This window comes from Anomalospiza imberbis, chromosome 27, assembly GCF_031753505.1.
Source record: "Anomalospiza imberbis isolate Cuckoo-Finch-1a 21T00152 chromosome 27, ASM3175350v1, whole genome shotgun sequence".
Taxonomy (NCBI): domain Eukaryota; kingdom Metazoa; phylum Chordata; class Aves; order Passeriformes; family Viduidae; genus Anomalospiza; species Anomalospiza imberbis.
Window position 1 is genome coordinate 3,322,173 of NC_089707.1, and position 20,237 is coordinate 3,342,409.

Here is a 20,237-nt window from a genome sequence, read left to right on the forward strand (position 1 = left end):
ATATCAAACCCCCTCCCCGGGTGGACCCTTTTGTCGCCCCGGGGCGCTCCAGCCCCGCCGCGAAGTCGGGGGAGCCCCCCCAGGCGCGGCCCTGACACATCGGCCCACAGGTTTCCAGGCAGCAGGCGGCAGAAGGAGAGGACCTGGCCTTAAGCTGTGCCAAGGGAAATTGGGGTTGGATGTTAGGAAAAGTTTTTTATGGACGCGGCGCTGCCCGTGTCCCGCTGTGCCCCTGCCCTGTCGCGCACCGCTGTCGCGTTGTGGCGAGGGCAATGGAGCCCGCCGGCAGTACCGCGGGTTTTTATTGAATTGCTCTGTTACAGCAAGCTTGGCTCCGGTGGGGAGCAGTGGGGTCCCAAGGCCAGCCCCAGGCCCCCCATCCAGCTCAGGCCCCCGCAGGGAGCCGGGGCCAGCTCTGTCCTGGCACTCTGACCCCTCCCCAGCACCCACTGTCCCATGCGATGGTGACACCGTGCCAGCGGGCACGATGTGCCCAGGCCTCTTCTGTGCAGCTCTGGGGGGCTGCAGTACCCCAAAGCCCTGTGACCCAGGCTGCGGTGACAACCAGAGAGGGGGCTCTGGGGGTCCACGGGACACCGTGGCCCACTCAGACAGCGCTCTCCTGGTAGCTGTCGTCCTCCAGGAACCTGCTCAGCCTCCTCCCGGGGCTGGGGGCCGCATCCTGCCCTGGGGCTGTGACCTCCCCGGCGTCGCCATCGCTCTGCTCCTGGGCAAAGTGCATGAAGACCTGCAGGAACGGCAGGATGAGAGACAGCACCCATGGGACAGGGCCAGCACGCCCTCACACTGCCTCCCCTGTCACCTGGTCCAGCGTGGTCTGGGACACGGAGTAGTCCTCTATGTGGCAGGGACCACGGTGGGCGGCCAGAAGGCTGAAGACGGTGGCCAGGGAGGTGACACGGGCAGGCAGGTGGTACTGCAGCAGCCCCCCGTGCTGCTCCCGCAGCACGATGCCGGGGAAGTGCTGCTGCAGCAGGGTCTGCACCGCCGCTGGGCCAGGGCCCCCCGCCCGCACCACCACCGTGTATCCGTCCCCAAACCTGCGGGGACAGGGGACACTGCTGTGAGGACTGGCCGTGGCCACCACCCTCAGGAGACCCCCTTAGCCCCCCGAGCCGGTACCTGTTCTTGAGGTGCTGGACGCTGCCCAGGCAGCGGAAGCGGCCGTTGACCATGATGGCCATCCTGGTGCAGAGCGCCTCACACTCCTCCATGCTGGGGGGACACGTGTGAGCCCCCCCAGGGCAGAGGGACACTCCCCTCCAGGGGGTTCCCACAGGAATAGGCTGCTCCTCTATAGGAGTGCTCCCCTTTGGGGGGCTGCAGGCCCCGGGTGGGGACTCACCTGTGGGACGTGAGCACCACGGACCGGCCGTCCCGGATAACGCCAAGGATGCGCTCCCACAGGAACCTCCGCGCTTGTGGGTCCATCCCCGTTGTGGGCTCATCCTGCAACGGTCCCGGCCCAGGGTCAGCCTGGGCAGGACCCTGGTGCTGCCGTGGGGCATCCCAATGCCACCCTCACCAGGAAAACCACGGGGGGACAGCCGAGGAGGGCGATGGCCGTGGAGAGCTTGCGCTTGTTGCCACCGCTGTACTTGCCCGCCGGCCGGTCTGCGTGCGGGCCCAGCCCCAGAGCGGTGATGCCCCACTGAGCCGCCTGCGAGACACAGAGGGGGTGAGGGTGCGGGCTCCCCCTGGGCTGGGGAGGACAGGGTACAGGCCCTACCCTGGGGGTCTCCTCCTCCGGGATCCCACGCAGGCGGCTGTAGAACTCCAGGTGCTCCTGGCCTGTCAGCAGGTCTGTGATGGCATCAAACTGGGGACAGTAACCCATGTGCTGGTGGACAGACTGGAGGTCGGTGAGCACACTGTGGGATGGGACAGGTGAGCACAGGATGGGGACAGGTGAGCACGCTGTGGGATGGGGACGTGTGCCAGGGATGCTGTGGGAATAGGGAAGAGCAGCTGCAAGGATGAGGATGAGGATGAAACAGGCTGCAGGGCAAAGGGCTAGGAAGAGCACAGGGTGGGGACAGAGATGATGGCATAGGTGCTGTGGCGACAGGGAGAGGGAGCCAAGCCGTGGAGTCCCTGCATTCACCCACCTGTGCCCCTTCAGCCAGGCCTCCCCCAGCGTCACCTCTGTGTCCCCTGTCAGCATCTTGAAGGTGGAGGTTTTCCCGGCCCCATTCACCCCCAGGAGGCCAAAGCACTGTGTGGGCAGAGCAGGGTCACTGGCAGCCCTGGCCCTGCCCACAGAGCTGTCTGTCTGTCCATCTGTCCCGCACCTCTCCGGGGGGGATGGCCACGCAGAGCCGGTCCACGGCCGGAGCCTTCCTGCGCCGGTACACCTGCGTGGGAGAGGTGGCCCTGGGTGCTCCCTCCTGTCACTGCCAGGGGCTCTGGGTGGGCTGGAGCTCACAGCAGGGTCCAGCCCCACGCACCCACCTTGGTCAGGTCCTTCAGAAGCAGGAGGTGGCCGTGTGGGGGGATGCTGCCCACCCTCGCCCGCTCCCTGGCCACGTCCCTGTCCTCATCTCCCAGCGAGGGCAGCTCCAGAGCCCGTGGGCTGTGGAAACAGTGGCAAGGGCACATCCAGGGCTGTCCATGTCCTTGAGCACCCTCAGGGTACTGTGTCCAGTTCTGTACCCAGTTTAGGAAGGACATTGATATGCTTGAACACATCCAAAGGAAGGCAACGAGGCTGGTGAGGGGCTTGGAACACAAGCCCTATAAGGAATGACTGAAGGAGCTGGGGGTGTTTAGCCTGGAGGAAAGGAGACTCAGAGGTGACCTTATCACTCTCTACAAATTCCTGAAAGGTGGCTGTGCTCAGGTGGGGTTGGTCTCCTTCTGCAGGCAGCACTGACAGAACCAGAGGACACAGTCTCAAGCTGCACCAAGGGAAATTTAGGTTGGATATTAGGCAAAAGTTTTTTTATGGAAAGAATGATAAAGTAGAGGAATCATCTGCCTGGGGAGGTGGTGGAATCACCATCCCTGGATGTGTTTAGAAAAAGCCTTGATGTGGCACTCAGTGCCATGGTCTAGCTGAGGTGGTGTTAGGACATGGGATGGACTCAATGATCTTAAAGCCCTCTTCCAACCTGGTGATTCTGTGAATTCTGATTCTCAGTGATTCTGGGATTCTGTACCCCCCCAGCCAGCACTCACCCCAGGTGCAGGAAGAAGCGGTGGTACTGCAGCAGGAGGGTGAAGAGGAAGAAGACGATGCCCTCGATGGCCATGGCAAACATGTTCTTCCCCGCCAGGTCCCAGGAGAGGGGGGACACGAAGCGCTTGTCCCCTGCAAGCAGCCAGAGGGGCTGTAGGAATAGGGGACCCCTGTGCCGGGCTTTGGGGAGGGTGAGCAGCCCTGACACCCCCGGACTCACCAAACCTCTCAAAGGCATCAGCCATTGCCTGGTTCTTCACCATGTCAATGAGGCCTCGGCCCAAGCAGAAGTGGGGGAAGATGAGGAAAACCTTCTTCAGGACGCGGTTGATGTCATTGAGGTTCTGATGGGGCAGCAAGGAGACGGGTGGGGGAGCTGGCATTGGCACTGCAGGGAAGGGATGGGGGGTGCAGGACACCCCAAGGCTCACCTGGTCCACGAAGAGCTCCAGCACAAAGGTGGCCACGCTGCCGTTGATGCCGATGAAGAGGTTGATGCAGGTCAGGGCCACGTAGGCGGTGCTGGGGATGCTGAAGAGGAAGGAGGCTGGATACATCAGGGGGGTGATGGACCATCTGCAGGGGGGAGAGCAAGGGCTGGCCAAGGTGCACTTCCCAACCTGGGGGGCTTGAGAGTGCACCCACCCTCCCAAGCACCACAACCCCTCACCCCGGCTGCCCCCAGCCCCACAACCCCCTCGCCCCTGCTGGGCTCTGCTGCCCCATCACCCGTAGAGCAGCAGCAGCAGCACCAGGGAGGGCAGGTTGGCCGAGGACACGTAGGATTCCTGCTGGAAGCAGAGGAAGATGAGGATGACCAGCAGTGCGGGGACCAGGTAGTTGCACTGTGGGGATGGAAAAGCAAGGAAAAGGGTCAGGGGTGGGACCAGACCCCTTGGAACTGGTCCCTGTCCCCATCCCCATCCCCACCATGTCCCAGGCGAAGTTGCCCAGCCAGTAGGTGATGGGCTTCATCCCGCTGACAAACTGAAGGTGCTTGGCCTTGCTGACCCGCTCCTCAATGAGGAAGACGACGAAGCTGGCCGGGACGAAGGACATGGCGAAGATCACGCAGATGGAGACCAGCACGTCCACAGAGGTGGCCATCCTGCCGAGGAGGGGAGAGCTCAGCGGGGGCCAGAGGGGGCTGCGGGACCCCCATCCCCACACTCACAGGGCGGCCTCTGAGAGCTGCTCCTTGGTGAGGTTGAGGGGGTGGTTGGTGGCCGTGATGCCGAAGCGCGCAGGGTCGGTGCCGGGGGGCAGCCGGGCTCGCAGCAGCCCATTGCTGGCCACGTTGAGGAAGGAGACCATGGCGTGCCAGCCCTTGTTGTTGAACCAGACCTGCAGCATGGGGAGGGCCGGGCAGCTCAGAGCCCCCCACCCAACCTGGCACTGCCCCTGGCTGTGCCTGCAGCACCCGCTCCCACCAGGAGCACCCCTACTCCCCACTGGGCTCCTGCTCCCCTCCAGCCCCAGCCACACTCAGTCCTTCTTGGGCTGCTCCACCCCTTGAGGGGACACCACTATCACATCCCTCTCACCCCTGAGGCACCCTCCGCCCTGGGCATACCTTGATATTCCTGTGGGCATCCAAACCCTCGATGAAGCGGCTGAGGTTGGCCAGGAGCCGATCCGAGGGGCTGCCCTGGGTGCAGGAGCACAGGGTGAGGAGGGGTCTCCCAGCACTGGGACCCCAGAGCTGAGCCAGGGGCTGAGTCCAGCTGTACCAGGGTGATGTTGAGCAGCACCCGGAGCTCCAGCACCGCCTGATCCACCTCTGCTGCTGACGGCAGGGCCTGGGAGCTGCCAGCACCCAGGGAGAAGCCGCCGTACCTGCAGGAGAAACGGGGCTCCCAAACCTGCCAGAGAGACTCCCACTGCCAGCGTGCCAGGAACTGGGCTTGAGGATCCACGTGGGTCCCTTCCACCCCAGGAGATTCTACAATTCTATGAAACCTGACCCCCATTCCCCACTGCCACCCTTGTGCAAACTCAACCCTCCACTCACCCAGGTGCCAGAGTAAGGGACCCACAGCAGAGGGCTGAAGGCACCTGGATGATGGCTCTGCCCAGGGACCACTCAAGCTCTCCCCAGACCTACCAGGGATCTCCTGTCTCCCTCCATCCCTGGCCGTGCCAGGCCCCAGCCCCTGCCCAGCTCACCTCTGCTCATTCACCCACTTCTTGTTCCTCAGCCTGAAAGAAATGAGGTGGGGGGAGTCAGAGGAGAGAGAAACTCCCCGAGGGGACATTAGGGCAGTACCTGCCCCCCCAGCCACAAGTCCCCAGCAGTGTCCCCTTCCCCCAGGTGTCCTTGGGGTGTTCCCTTGGTGTCCCCACAGTGCCCCTGGTGTTGCCAGCCCCAGCACTCACTCCTGACGGATGATCTGGGGATAGGTCTTCACCAGGTAGTCAGAGATGTTCCTGCCCGTCAGGTTCTGAAGGATGTCCCCTGTGCCCCTCTGCACCTGTGGGATGGACAGATGGGCTGGAAGGACAGGCAGCCCTGTGGCATCCCCAGAGCATCACCTGCCCCACATCCAGCAGTGACAGAGCCCTGGGGCTGCCCCTGCTAGCCTGGGGGTTACCTGGGGTGGTGGGAGCCCCCCAGCCCCCTCAGGACACTCAGGCAGCATCCTGTGTGCTCCCGGCCCACTGCACTGACACGGGGGGGATGGCTGGGCCCGTGACCAGTTCCCACGCTGCAGCACTTCCAGCAGGGAGGGGGGGGCTGAGGGGGCCGAGAAGCCATCGGGGTGGGAAGCTGGTGGGCACAGCCCTGTCCTGGCACACGGGGAGAGAGAGACACCCCCGTTACCAGCGTGGTGGGAGCCAGGGGCACCGGGACCCACCGTGGGCACCTTGGGGGTCCCACAGCATCACACCAGGTGGCAGAGCTGCTCCGTGGGCAGGTGGGCACTGGGGTGGGCACCAAACCCCGGCTGCCCCCGTCCCGCGGACACTCACGCCTTCCCCTCTTCCTTCATGCACTTGGTGCCGAAGCCGGGCTCAGCCAGGAGCACGTCCAGCAGCCGGGCTGTGTCGGGGTCTCCCGGGGCGTCGTTGCTGCCAGGAGACACGGCAGTGAGCTGGTGGCAGTGGCGGACCAGGGACACGGCGGGCAGAGGGCTGGGGACACACCTGAAAAAGGTGAACTGCTGCCCGTACATCCAGGGCTGGAGCTGCAGCGGCGGGTACCTCCCGAAGGGCGGCACGATGAGGCTGAAGAGCAGCGCGATGCAGACGAAGACGGCGGGGAGGACGATCTGAGGAGGCCGGGGGTGGGGGGATCAGGGTTGGCTCTGCCCCATCCTGCCCCGTGCCCTGCCCCATCCCCTCCCCACGGCCCCACCTGCGCGAAGAAGCCGCGGGTGCTGCGCCGAGCGTGGAGCATCCTCTTGGTGAAGAGAGCGCGGAGCTGGCGGCCGGTGAGCGCCCAGCCCCTCACCCTGCCGCAGGCCTGCCCCGCCGCCCCCCGCAGCAGGTCCGTCTCCCGGGGCTCCTCCGCTGCCGGGGCAGAGACGGGTCTGGCAAGGGACTCGTGCCAGGCGGGGTGCGGGGAACGGTGCTGGCAGGGCCATCCCCCCGCCCCGGCAGGGAGGGGATGTTGCATGCAGGACCCCCTAGCCCCCCCAAACAGCCCCCGGCTCCTACCTCGCCGGGCTCCTTTGGCTCACAGTGTAAAGGAGAGGAGAGAGGGGTTATAGCAGCGTGGGGGTCAGCGCCCACCCAGGACAGGGCTGGTGCCCCAAACCATCACAGCCCCCCCAGACTCCCGTGGCTGTCCCCATGCCAGTTCTCCCTCCAGGATAAGGGGGCTGGATATGCCTCCAGGGATTTCATATCCTATCCCAACTCCCGCACAGACCTGGGCTTCCCCAAACCCATCCTCATCCCAGATCTTTGCTCTGGGGACACCCCAAAACTGGCAGGTAGCTATGCTGCACGAGGGTCCCTGAGTATCCCCCTGCTCGAAGGGACACGTGCCCAAAGGGATGCCTGCTGGGATGGACAGCTGCCCAGATGGACATGTGCCATCACCCAGCCCAGGGGCTGGAGGTGGGGAGCACTCAGCAGCAGCTCAGGGGTCCCACCTCCCCCGTCCTTACCCATCTCTCCATCGGCCACATCCCCATCCCCCATCTCGCCAGGGACTGCTCCTTTCATGGTGCCTGACAAAATGAGGACAAGATGCCAGGGCAGGACCAAGGCCACAGGCTCTGACACCTCTCTGCATCCACAGGTGCTCCCAGCAGGGCCCCCAGCCCTGGCAGGGTGCTGGGGACACCTCACCCCACTGCTCTGGGCTGCTGAGCACCTCCCCAGCCCCCCTGTACCCCAGAGCTCAGCTCCAGCCAGGACTGAGGGGTTTTACCTGTGGTGTCAGTGTCCAGCGCTGTGTCCTCGGCCACCTTCAGGAAGATCTGGGGGTGTGGGAGGGCTGGTGTTAAACACACACCAGCACCCACAGCCCAATGAGGGAAACCCCCTGGTCACAGGCACCTCAGGAGCCCCTTGACCACAGCCCCCCTGGGTACCTCTTCCAGGGTGGTGTCAGAGATGCCGTAGCTGGAGACCCCCAGTTCCCCCAGGCGTGCGTCCAGCTCACGGAACAGCTCCCCGAAGGCCCCGTCCCTGGCCCCACTGTAGGGCAGGACGAAGAGCACCTCGTGCCCGATGTCCTCCACCAGCCGGGAGCCAGGGACCAGCTTCTGGATCAGCGCCGACAGCTGGGCCACATCTGGAGGGATGGAGAGGGCTGGAAACCCAGGGCAGGAGCCACAGGCCGGCACAGCTGGCCACAGCTCCATGTGCCTGGCATCCCAGCCTGAGGGTCCCTGGGGAGATGGAGAGGATGGAGATCCCCTTCTGCACCTCCAGTGAAAGGAGGAGAGGGGCCAGATGCAGGGCTGTGCTCCCCCAGGCTCCCTGGCTGACGGCAGATGTTTGGGGAGCAGCTGGGGGTGGCACTGTGAGGGGACAAAGCGCTCACCCACGGCACTGGCGTCACTGCCCCGCTCGCTGCCCAGGCCTGTGTCACTGCTGTGCTCCGAGTCACTGCCGTCCTGCAGGAAAGGGTGGCTGGAGCCTGGCACTGCACAGCAGGACCTGGCCCCCAGTGCCCCCCAATACCCAGGACGGAGACACTGGCTGCCCTTTGGGGGGTGATCATCAGGGCCGAGGGACCCACCTTTTTGGTGACACCGGGGGCAGTGCCAGCGTTGCCGCCTGTGCCGCTCCTCTCCCGCTTCACCAGGGTGAGGTGGTAGCCGGTGCCAAGCCTGGCCTTGAGGAAGAGGGGTGACCCGCAGCAGCAGAGCTGGCCCTGTGAGATGATGGCGGTGCGGTCCCCCAGGAGCTCTGCCTCATCCATGTAGTGGGTGGACAGGATGATGGTGCGGCCTGGGGACCAGGAATGGGCTTGACCCCCCACTCCCTGCCCAACCCCCCACCAGCACAGCCCCCAGCCCGCCCCAGGCTGGGGGGCTCAGAGGGTGAAGTGGGGACGTCCAACCCTGACCTTTGCGGTACTTGAGCAGCAGCTCCCAGATGCTGCGGCGGGAGAAGGGGTCAACGCCGGCCGTGGGCTCATCCAGGATGACCACCCGGGAGCCGCCCACGAAGGCGATGGCCACCGAGAGCTTCCGCTGCATCCCGCCTGCAGAGGGACAGCGTTGGTGGGGCTCGGGGCCACTGAGCCCTGCTCGGGCACCCAGCCTGACCCCCACACGCACCCGAGAGGTTCCTGGTCTGCTCCCGGCGCTTGTGGGGCAGCCCCGTGTCCTGCAGCAGCTGCTCCATCTCCTCCTGCACCTGCTGCTCCGAGAGCCCCTTCAGCCGCCCGTAGAACCAGACGTGCTCCTCCACCGTCAGGCTGTGGGGCGGGGGGAAAGGCAGGGTGAGGGGCACAGGGACTGAGTGATTGCTTCACTCCCCACACCACCCCAGCCCTGCCTACATGTCAAAGAGCACGTTGTGCTGGGGACACATCCCCATGGATTTGCGGATGCTGTCGATGTCAGAGCGGATGTCCCAGCCCAGGATATAGGCAGTGCCCGAGGTGGGCGGCAGGAGGCCAGTCAGGATGGACCTGGAAGTGGTGAGAAAAGCGGGTCATGGAGCACAGGGGCAGCAGGGCTTGGGGCCAGGGTACCCTGTCCCGTGTGGGGACCAGGTGGGGACAGGGTCAGGCTCAGCTCCTGTCCCCAGCCATGGCCACGCAGCCCCTCTGTGGCTCACATGGTGGTGGTCTTTCCAGCGCCGTTGTGGCCCAGGAAGGATGTGATCTGCCCCTCGTAGAAGTCCAGGCTCAGCCCATTGACAGCAGCACGGCCACTGCTGCCATAGACCTTCACCAGGTTGCGGATGGAGACGCCAGGCTGGAGGTCGGCAGGCGGCTCCTCCACCAGCACTGGAAGCCACCAAGGGGTCACATCCCCGGCCAGGACCCCTTGCTGGGGGCAGGACCCCTTGCCATGGGGTGCAGGGCCCTCCAATGGGGACCAAGGCCTGGGCTGGAGGGCTCCAGCCCTGCTCCACGGCCACTGCCCTCAGCCAAGCAGCTCCAGGGTGGGCAGGGACTCACCTTGGGGTGCAGTGTTGGGTCTGGTGTGGTACAGGGAGTGCCCAGATGAGGGTGACTCTCCAAACCAGTAGCTCTTCAGGAAGGGGAAATTCCAGGGCTTGGGGATCCCGTACTGACCTGCAGCAGAAGGGGTTAAGTGGGGCCAGGGCTGAGTGGCAGCTGGGGATCACGGGAGCTGCACTCACCTGGGAAGACACCCTCGAGGTACCAGGTGGCCAGGCCGTAGAGGACAGCGTCCAGCAGCAGCAGCCCCATGGCTGCAGCGAAGCTGTACGGGTCTCCTGGCACGGGGCTGGCAGCCAGGTTGTGCCACTGGATGCCCACCCCCTGCTCCTCGTAGAGGGAGAAGTAATCGCAGCCGAAGCCGAAGGCCACGGGGGACAGCAGGCTCTGAGGACAGCCAGAAAGGCAGTGTGGGCAAAGATTGGCCTGGGAGATGCAGCCCAAAGCCCCCCACCCAGAGCAGCAGGGGCACTGCAGAGGGGCAGCTCCGGGCTCACCACAAAGACACGGATTGGGAAGGTGATGTAGTCGCGCCAGGCGACGCACAGCACGTAGGGCAGGTACAGCGAGAAGTAAATGATGCCACCGCACGCCGAGGCCAGGTTGGCACGGGGGAAGAAGATGCTGATGAGGAAGCACTGGCTGATGGTGGCCACTGAGAAGGTGCTGAGGAAGAGGAAGATGACTGCTGGGTCGCTGTAGGGCAGGATGTTTCCCAGCTGTGGATGGAGGCAGGTTGGAGCCTGTGGAGCCCCGCAGGCTGGCTCCCAGCCCTGATGTTCCCTGTGTCACCCATGCTGTCCCCTGAGACCTGCAACCTGCCTTGAGGATGAGGACAAGGAGGGCAGAGCTGAGGAGGAAGGGAATGAAGCTGCTGAGGAACCAGCTGAGCCAGAGGATCCCACTGCTCAGCCCCATGGTTTTCATGGTCTCCTTGAGACGCGTCTCCTTCTCGTGCACCACCCCCTTGATGATCATGGCCACTGAGTAGATCCAGGCCAGTGTCATGAAGAGAGGCAGCGAGCGGTTCAGGACCCTCAAGAACCTGGGGAGACACCACCAGCCATTCCACCCTTAGCTCAACACTCCCGGGGCCACTCTTGGGCCAGGGGCACCAGGGCACGACCAGCCCTGTGCCATCTCCCTGGTGCAGCGATGCTGCAGGATGCTTGGATGTGTCCCCACTGGCAGCAGGAGGGTCACCCAACGGTCCCAGGGTCTGGGGCTGCCCCTGCCCACTTACACATCATCCACGTAGCAGGGGTAGGGCATCTGCTGGACATAGACCCCTGTCCGTGGGGCAGCCCCAGTCTGCACCCGCACCACCGCCTGCTCCACCAGGTCCTGAATGTAGACGAAGCCCCCCCAGATGTAGCGCAGGTCACTGAAGGGGTCAGCTGCGGGGCCTGGGTCCCAAAACCTGGGGGCAGAGTATGGTGCTGGGACCAGGGATCTCCTGGCAATGAGCACAGGGTGCCTGGCTGGCCATGGAGACAGGCAGGGGGGGCATCCCCCAACCTGTCCTTGATCTTGTTGGTTCTCGTGACGTCATCAATGTCCATGCGGATTTTGTAGCGGACATGGGGTGGCAGTCCGGGGGCCGTGGCATTGATGGGGGGCTGGAAGACCACTGCTGCCCAAAACTGCTGCTCCTCCAGCAGCTCCAGGGCTCGGGCTACCAGCTGCTCCTCGGTGGCCACTGCCTCGATCTTGTCCAGGCAGACACACTGTGGGAGGGCAGGTAGGGCTCAGTGGGCACAGGTGGTGCAAGGGGCCAGCCCCCCACAGCGGGGTGACACACACCTCCATGAACTGTGACAGCGTGCTCAGGACTGCGTCCACATCAGCGTACACCTGGTGCCACGTGAGGCCTGGTCCCCCCACTGGCCCTGTCAGGAATGTGACCAGCTCCGGCAGCTTCCAGGAGGTGCCGTTGAGGAACCCATCCAGGAGCTGGGCTGTGTTCGGGGCCAGCAGCAGGTCCTGAAAAGCACCAGGGTATGGGAGGCCATGCATCCCACCCCGCTCCTTCCATCTTGCACCCCACAGCAACCCTGTTCCCAATGGGAGCAGCCTGGGGTCACACACCTGGAGCACCTGCATCTCCAGGCTGCTGTTGAGGAGGGTGTAGATTCGGGGTCCCAGCTCCTGCCAGGCACCCCCCAACTCCCCCAGCACTGCCAGCTCCCGGAAGGTCCGATTCACCTGTGTGAGGGAGGCGAGGCAGATTTGGGATGAGACCTCCCCAAACCCCTCCAGGCCCCCCACAGCCCCCACTCACCTCAGCCATGACACTGTCGGGGCCGGGCCCAGGTGGGGTGTACAGGATCTTCCCCACAAAGAGGGGCTTGATCCCCCGCCAGAAGATCTGTGAGAGGGGGCTGGACTCCAGGCTGCGGAGCAGCTCCCGGCAGAAGGGACCTGGGGGTGCAGAGCTGAGCCCTCACCACCAGCCCCCACTGCCCGCCACAGCCCCTGGCTGATCCTCCCACAGCTCCCCACTCACTGGTGCTGCCTGAGGCCACGGGTCTCTGCTCTGAGCTGTTCCGGTCCAGGAAGGCTTTGACATCATTGTCCTCGTACCAGTTGAGGGAGGGGATCCTGAGCCCCCCGCCCTCGGGGTGGCCACAGGCGATGCGTGACAGGGCTGTGAAGGCGCCCGTGCTGGTGTTGGGGGCCCTCAACCCCACAATCTCCTGACGCAGCTCGGCCAGGCTGGTCATGGAGGAGACCTGGGGAGAGTGGGATGAGAGTGGAGAGGGGCAGTGAGGGACAGGGGCACCCAAGGGCACGGTGGGGATGGGCAGGGGGCAAGGGAATGAGGGGTGTACCTCCTCCATCAGGGATGCTGCATCCCGCAGGAAGCTGCCCAAAGCTTCCACGGTGCCAGAGATTCCGCCCATCTCTGAGCTCAGCTGTTCCTACAAGGGGCACGAGAAGGGGGTCACAGTCCTGCCAGGGTCTCTGCCTCGGTGCCTTCCAGCACCCGGCCGCGCTGGGGGCTCACCGTCAGGAGTCGTGGGAAGTCCATCTGGGAGAGGAAGGAGCCCTCCATGGCACGGAGCTGGGAGCTGGGCAGCGCGCACAGTCCTCGCTGCAGGCTCTGGGTGGAGTCGGCATCGCCGCCCACCAGGAACCCCCCCAGGACCGAGGCGTTGCAGACCAGAGCCTTTAGCGGCAGGCGAATGCTCGCCAGGGAGAACTGGAAGGAGAGGGCAGTCGTGATGCGGTCACCGGGAGTGGGCGCCGGGAGGAGGCACCGGGACCACACTCACGATGCGGGGGCTGAGCCGAGCCCCCATCAGCTCATCCACCAGCGCCGGGGGCAGAGATGTGTTGGTCCGCAGGAACCGGGAGAAGGTCTCGTCCTCTCTCAAGTATTCCCTCACCGGCAGAGCTGGGGGAGCAGGGGTCAGACAAGGGGTCTGGCTCCCCGGGCACCCCCCCCCACACCCACCCCCGGTGCTCACCCCTCCGCTGGTTCCCGCTGTCCCGGAGCCGGCGCAGGGCGGGCAGGAGCCGGGCGAAGCTGCGCAGGAGCCGCTGCCCGTGCCCGCGGAGCAGGACCTGCCGGACTTCGGTCAGGAGACGGGAGACGCTGTGACATGGGACATGGGGCGGGCAATGAGACCCCGGGCCAGCCCCGCTCTGCCCCGCAGCTCCCCAGCCCCGCCGCTCACATGGAGCCATCGAAGTTGCCCACCACGCCAGGGGCCTCTCCCGCCGTGGGGTGCCGGAAGCAGGGGTTGTTCATGTTGCAGATGATGCCCTGCAGCCAGGGCAGGGTCCCCGCAGACGGCAGCGCCTTGTTGGGAAAGTGGCCTGAGGGAGAGGGAGGCAGGTTCAGGGGGGGAGTGCAGGACCCCCGGGACCCCACACGCGCCCGAGCAGGGAGATGCCAGCGAGCCCCCACGCTGTGACCACCTCCCGTGTTTGTCACCCCGAAGGGCTCCCGTACAGGGGCACACTGAGGGGTCTTAGCTGGCTCAGGGGGTCCTGCGGGGGTCACTCACACTCATGCTGCTTGAAGGGCGGGTGGGATCGCCGCACTGAGATCAAGATAAGGAAGAGGAAGAGGGGCCACAGGATCTCGATAGCCAGCTGGATCTGGGGGAGACGCAAGGTTGGTGGGGTCCCGGTCCCCATCAGTGTCCAGGGCTCTGCCTGCCCCTGTGCCAGGCACCAGCGGCTCTGGGTAGCCCCACGCCAATCGCCCACTCACCCGCTGCCGCCGGCGGTAGGTGAAGTTCTTCCAGAGCAGCAGCCCCAGCTGGGTGCCCACGGCCATCGCGGGGGTCGCGGGCCCCGCTCGGCTCCGGTTGCGGGTGAGAGCAGGGGGGGCAGCCCCAAGCTGAGGGCGACAGCTGGGCTTTCACTTCCTTCTGCTTCGGGGCTTATCACACCCTGGGCACGGTGCCGGGCACAGGGCTGAGCTCCGTGGCCGGCAACATTCCGGCAGCAAAGCTCCTTTCCGCAGCTAAAGGCTCAAATCACATTCTTTCCTAAACCAAAAGCACCAGAATTGGGCACGAGCTCTGTCCAGGAGCACGATTCACTGCCCTCGCCGGGCACAGGGAGCAGTCCGGCACTCCCTGAGTAGCTCTAGACGAGCTGGGCAGCCCAGGAGAGGTACCGGCCCGTGCCTCAGTTTCCCCGTGAGAGGGATGTGGGTGGGGCTCTCATCAGCCCAGGAACGGAATCGCTCCGGTGCAGTGGGCTCGAGGCACGAGCTCCGACACCCGGATCCCGCCGGTAGCAGCCGCGTCTCCGCCAGTTTCTGGGAATTCACCCACTCCTGGAGCGGGGCCAGCAGCTCCGGGGCCCGGCAGCAAAGCTCTGCCAAGGCGGCTCACTGACGAGCCCGGTAGCGGCGGCGGCACGACCCAACCCGCAGCGATCCGCCCGGTGCACCCGCCCACGCCCCGGGAGAACCGAGCTCCGGGGCGGCTCCCCGGTCACCGCGAGCCTGGGACACCACCACCCCCGACTTGCCCCTCGTTTTTCCCCGGGCCCGGGGAAGCCGCTCACTCACCCGCCGCCCTGCGCTCGCCGCCACCGCCCGCGCCCGGGGCTAAGCCGGGTCCCGGGCGCAGCCGGGATAAACGGGCACGGGGCAGCGGGATTAGGATCCTAGCTGGGAAATCCGCCTAATCGGCCTGCGGGGCCGGACACGAGTGGGTCCGGGGGCAGGATTCCTCCGGGGATGCACAAGGGTCAGATGGGGTGACACGGAGAGAACGAAGCAGCTGCCAGGTGGGAGTGGCACGGGGAGGCAGAGGTGTCTGAGTGTCTCCATCCGCTGGAACCGGAGCGTGCTGCGGAATTGCCGGTCCGGGGGAGCCCCAGCCCCGCGGGGGCGGCGGCTCTTTTCGGGACAAAACAACCACAGAATCCCTGGATCCTCCCGGGAGACTCGCGTGGGAATCTGCTCACTCATCCCACGAGGACAAACGCGCAGCATCGCTGCAACCGGGAGCTAGGTGGACCCCGCGACCCCGGCAACCGCCGGACCGGCAGCTCCCGGCCCCGGTGCCCTCCAACCCCGCGTCCCCCAGCCCGGTTCGGCCGCACGGAGCCCCGCTCTGGGCGGGGTGCGGAGTCACCGGGGGGCAGACGGGCCGGGAAGACGTGGGGACAGCCCGGGGGAGATACGGACAACTCGGGGGGGACATGGGGACAGCTCGAAGGGACCATGACGACAGTCCAGAGGGAACATGGGGACAGTTCGGGGCTACGATGGGGACACGGGGATAGCCAAGGGGGGGTGCGGGGAGGCATTAAGAGCCTCGGGGGGACGCTGAGCGGCCGCATCCGGCCGAGACCAGCAGCCAGGACACAGCCTCCCCTCTTTCTTCTCCCGTCTCGCAGCCCCGGCCCGGGACCCCCGTTACCTGATGCTGCTGCGCGGCCTCTTTAAGAGACCCCGCGGCTCCGCCGGGCGCGCGCAGGCCCCGCCCTCCCCGCGCTACAAAGTAGCCGTGGGCGTGACGTCACGGGAGCCTGCTCTTAAAGGGACAGGGAGGTGTGGGGGGAGTAGGAGCCCCGCCCCGCCCCGCCCCACCCCACCCCACCCCGCCCCGCCCCGCCCCACCCCACCCCACCCCACCCCACCCCACCCCACCCCTGGGAGCCCCACGGAGCAGCGCGGCTCCTCGAAAAGCAGCATTTCGCCCCAAAAAAGGTGGATCCCTTCCCGGAGAGGCACGTCCCGTCCTGTCCCGTTGGCATTGTTAATCACTCATTTCTCAGCCGCACATCTGTTAACTCCGCAGCCCGCTCCCGGCTCCCGCTCCTCCCCCTGGGACGCGCAGCATCCCGCCCCAGCACTCTGGAATTTCGGGGGTCTCACCCAGGTCTGCAGCAGCTCGCAGCCCCCCAGGCACAGAGAGCCCTGACAAGCAGCCTGCAGCAGAGACCAGCTCCTGTTCATGTTGAAAGGGCTTTTATTTTTTTTTTAATAAAAGGTTTCAGTCTGAGAGCATCTGCATTAAAAACCGCACGGGGTGCGGGGGGGAGACGTCGATGGGCACCGGCTGCACTCGGACACCGCCCGACCAAAGCTTCCACCACCTCCAGCTCGGGCAGCGCCTCCTGCAAAGTCACATCAGGAAACGGGGGTGGTGACTTTTGTTTCCCATGGAAAAGGGCCGGCGTTCGTGTCCAGGGGGCTGCGGCCCCGAGTGGGCTGCGACCTCCTAAAATCCCGAACGGCGCAGGATTCCTCCCAACCCCAGCCTGCCCCACTCACAGCTCGGGCTGCCCTGCCAGGAGCCCCCCTTTTGCTCCTAAACCCACCTTCTGCCGCTCAGCTGCCCCCATCCTCTGTGCCACCCTCAGCCCCCAGCCCCTTTGTGACACCCCGCAGCTCACAGGCGTTGTCCCTGCTGGCTTTATGTGGTGCTCCGAGGGCTGCACTGTCCCCAGGTGTTCGGGTCCCACCTGCTGCTGCGGGGGAGTCACAGGTGGGCAGGGGGGAGTGTTAAAAATAGGTTAGAAAGTATTGTGAAATTGGTGATAGTTGTGAAGCGGGTACTGTTGGTTTGGTTATGGTAAAAGGGGTCTAAAGGGGGTAAAAGGGGTCCAAATTGTAAGAAATGCGGTACTCTACGTACCATATTACGCCTAGGTAAAGTGCACCACCCCCAAGCGAAACGAGCCAGCCTGGACAGAAGTGTCATGGGCCAATCGAGCGCCTTAAACCTTCACGCAAATGAAGGATCCAAAAAGAAACCAATCCAAAGGGACAAAAAAAAAAAAAAATAGGATAAAAAGGGTGTCTGACCCACTCAACCCGTGCCGCTCCACCTGGAACATCGGGACATCGCTGCTCCAAAGACGCAGCGCCGGCGCTGCAGCATCCTCGACGCTCACCCGCGGGCCCCCTTGCTTTAGGCCTTTCTTTTCATCACAATAAATGCTGAAATCACTTCCAGTACCGGGATTGTGGTTTTTAACAGGGAGGATGGAGGGAGCGATGGATGTTCGGGTAGGGCTGAGGGGCAGAGAAGGGGACACGGCTGGTCACACCTGGAGCTGCTGCGCCTTGAGGTGGAAGAGGGACCTGAGGCTCATCCTCTTCCCTGGATCCTTTCAGCACTGATACCTGGGCCCCAGCTCTGTGTGGGATGAGTTTGAGGCTCTCAAACTCTCCCAAACCCTCTCCTGGGGCTGGAGGCTCTCTGCGATCCTGTTTCACGGAATAAAGCTCGTGCTCTATGTGGTCCCCCGGGATGCCAAAGCTGTGCTGGATGGGCTGGGCGCTGTGTCCCCAGGTGGGATGGGTCCCAAACCCCTCGGGCACTCCTGGGGGAAGCTGCTCCCAGGGCCAAGGCTCAGTGGGAAAGGGATGCTGGGCGTAGATTTGCATTATTCCCTTTCCACAGAAACTGAACTCGCTTGAATTACAGCACCAAACTTCAGAGAGCTGAGTTTATTGAAAGAAAAATTGCCAGCATGGGGACGCCAGGCTTTTTATCTGTGGGCTTTGTTGGCATTGCTCTTTGTTTGAGCGGTATTTTATTCTGTGGGCTTTGTTGGCATTGCTCTTTGTTTGAGCGGTATTTTATTCTGTTAGGTTCAGTTTGCTCTCCGCTGAGCTTTCCGCACATCCACGTTCCTTTTTTTGCATCATGCCCACGGTGTCTAGGTATGGTTTGGATTGTCCTCCATGGTGAAACAATGCTAAATAAATGAGATTAAGTGTTGATTTTGTCTCTGGCTTTTAAGACCAAGAACTCAATTATAACATATCATATATATATTATATTATCTATATTCTATTCTATTCTATTATATAGATGATATATAATGTATGTGTCATTATATATATGCATTACATATAATGTATATATTATATATATTATATATAATGTATTGTATAATTATATAATGTATTATAAAGTTATATACTGTAATATTAATATAAAATGTTATATAATATAATATAATATAGATAATATATTACATTTCAGAATAGACCTATTCTATTCTATTCACGATATATAATGTATATATCATTATATATATGCATTACATATAATGTGTATATTATATATATTATATATAATGTATTATATAATTATATGTTGTATAATTAATATAATATAATATAATATAATATAATATAATATAATATAATATAATATAATATAATAAATATAACATAACATAACATAATACAATACAATATAACATAATACAACACAATACAATATGTAATATAATATAATATAATATAAATATTACATTTCTGAATAGATATATTACATTATATTATATTATATTGATTACATTACATTACATTATATTATATTACATTATATTATATTATGTTAAACATTTATGAATGAAAAGCATACAAGATGCTTTTATCTGTACATGACAAAAGTATTTACTTACAAAAATCCCTGAGCACAGGTAACTCTCAGCACTGAGCACAAAGAGGTTATCAAGTTCAGCACTATTGATCCTTTATCAGTCTCCGAAAAAATTCTGTAGTACTTTGTTATTTTCTGCTGGTTGAATTTAATTTTAATTAATTAAATTAATTTTCTGTGGAGGGGTTCAAGCACGCTGCTCAGGCACCAAGGAATCTCTTCACATCTCACTTGTGAAATGAAATATAATCTCATTTTCAGAGTGAGTAACGCAAAACAATCTCCCACCCATTTCAGGTGCCCACCTGAGAACCCTGAGACTTTATTCTGTATATAACTGTTTATGCCACTGACTGTATTCCACTGACTGTATTCCACTGACTGTATTTCATTGATTTTATTTATTCCACTGACTGTATTCCACTGACTGTATTTCACTGACTGTATTTCATTGATTTTATTTATTTCACTGACTGTATTCCACTGACTGTATTTCATTGACTTTATTTATTCCACTGACTGTATTCCACTGACTGTATTCCACTGACTGTATTTATTCCACTGACTGTATTCCACTGACTGTATTTCATTGACTTTATTTATTCCACTGACTGTATTTCATTGATTTTATTTATTCCACTGACTGTATTCCACTGACTGTATTTATTCCATTGACTGTATTCCACTGACTGTATTTATTCCACTGACTGTATTCCACTGACTGTATTTATTCCACTGACTTTATGTATTCCACTGACTTTATGTATTCCACTGACTGTATTCCACTGACTGTATTCATTCCACTGACTTTATTTATTTCATTGACTTTATTCCACTGACTTTATTTATTCCATTGACTCTATTCCACTGACTGTATTTCATTGATTTTATTTCACTGACTGTATTCCACTGACTGTATTTCATTGACTGTATTTCACTGACTTCATTTCACTGACTGTATTTCACTGACTTTATTTCACTGACTGTATTTCATTGACTTTATTCCACTGACTTTATTTATTCCACTGACTGTATTCCACTGACTGTATTTCATTGATTTTATTTATTTCACTGACTTTATTCCACTGACTTTATTTATTCCACTGACTTTATTTATTCCACTGACGGTATTCCACTGACTGTATTTATTCCACTGACTTTATTTATTCCACTGACTGTATTTCACTGACTGTATTTCATTGATTTTATTCCGCTGACTGTATTTCACTGACTTTATTCCACTGACTTTATTCCACTGACTGTATTTATTTCACTGACTGTATTTCATTGACTGTATTCCACTGACTGTATTTCATTGATTTTATTCCACTGACTGTATTTCATTGACTTTATTCCACTGACTTTATTTATTCCACTGACTCTATTTCACTGACTTTTTTCACTGACTGTATTCCACTGACTGTATTTATTCCACTGACTTTATTTATTTCACTGACTTTATTTATTCCGCTGACTGTATTTCACTGACTGTATTTAATTGATTTTATTCCGCTGACTGTATTTCACTGACTGTATTCCACTGACTTTATTCCACTGACTTTATTTATTT

The 20,237-nt window shown here is 60.4% G+C and overlaps 1 protein-coding gene across 2 annotated transcripts; it reads right to left on the reverse strand.

Annotated features, from left to right (window-relative positions):
- Positions 1 to 273: 273 nt before the first annotated feature.
- On the reverse strand, positions 274 to 15,757 carry ABCA7 (ATP binding cassette subfamily A member 7). 2 transcript variants are annotated; one of them, XM_068174004.1, is made up of 51 exons: positions 15,683 to 15,757; positions 14,014 to 14,293; positions 13,805 to 13,898; positions 13,472 to 13,613; positions 13,262 to 13,389; positions 13,067 to 13,188; positions 12,799 to 12,993; positions 12,623 to 12,712; positions 12,298 to 12,523; positions 12,073 to 12,212; positions 11,880 to 11,996; positions 11,595 to 11,774; positions 11,310 to 11,518; positions 11,035 to 11,211; positions 10,614 to 10,836; positions 10,289 to 10,510; positions 9,974 to 10,178; positions 9,789 to 9,905; positions 9,443 to 9,614; positions 9,162 to 9,293; positions 8,938 to 9,077; positions 8,724 to 8,861; positions 8,394 to 8,605; positions 8,196 to 8,268; positions 7,741 to 7,943; positions 7,578 to 7,626; positions 7,312 to 7,374; positions 6,857 to 6,874; positions 6,555 to 6,709; positions 6,344 to 6,468; positions 6,170 to 6,268; positions 5,791 to 5,986; positions 5,576 to 5,670; positions 5,366 to 5,398; positions 4,930 to 5,035; positions 4,773 to 4,847; positions 4,374 to 4,543; positions 4,130 to 4,307; positions 3,929 to 4,044; positions 3,631 to 3,775; positions 3,420 to 3,543; positions 3,199 to 3,331; positions 2,473 to 2,593; positions 2,313 to 2,375; positions 2,130 to 2,236; positions 1,751 to 1,892; positions 1,547 to 1,681; positions 1,367 to 1,470; positions 1,144 to 1,236; positions 824 to 1,061; positions 274 to 748 (listed from the first exon to the last, which is right to left on the reverse strand). In XM_068174004.1, the coding sequence occupies exons 2-51, from the start codon at positions 14,077 to 14,079 to the stop codon at positions 608 to 610; spliced, it is 6,747 nt and encodes a 2,248-aa protein (XP_068030105.1). In that variant the 5' UTR covers positions 14,080 to 14,293; positions 15,683 to 15,757; the 3' UTR covers positions 274 to 607. The 2 variants fall into 2 exon arrangements, with proteins under 2 accessions (XP_068030105.1, XP_068030106.1); XM_068174005.1 differs by lacking the exon at positions 6,857 to 6,874.
- Positions 15,758 to 20,237: the final 4,480 nt, after the last annotated feature.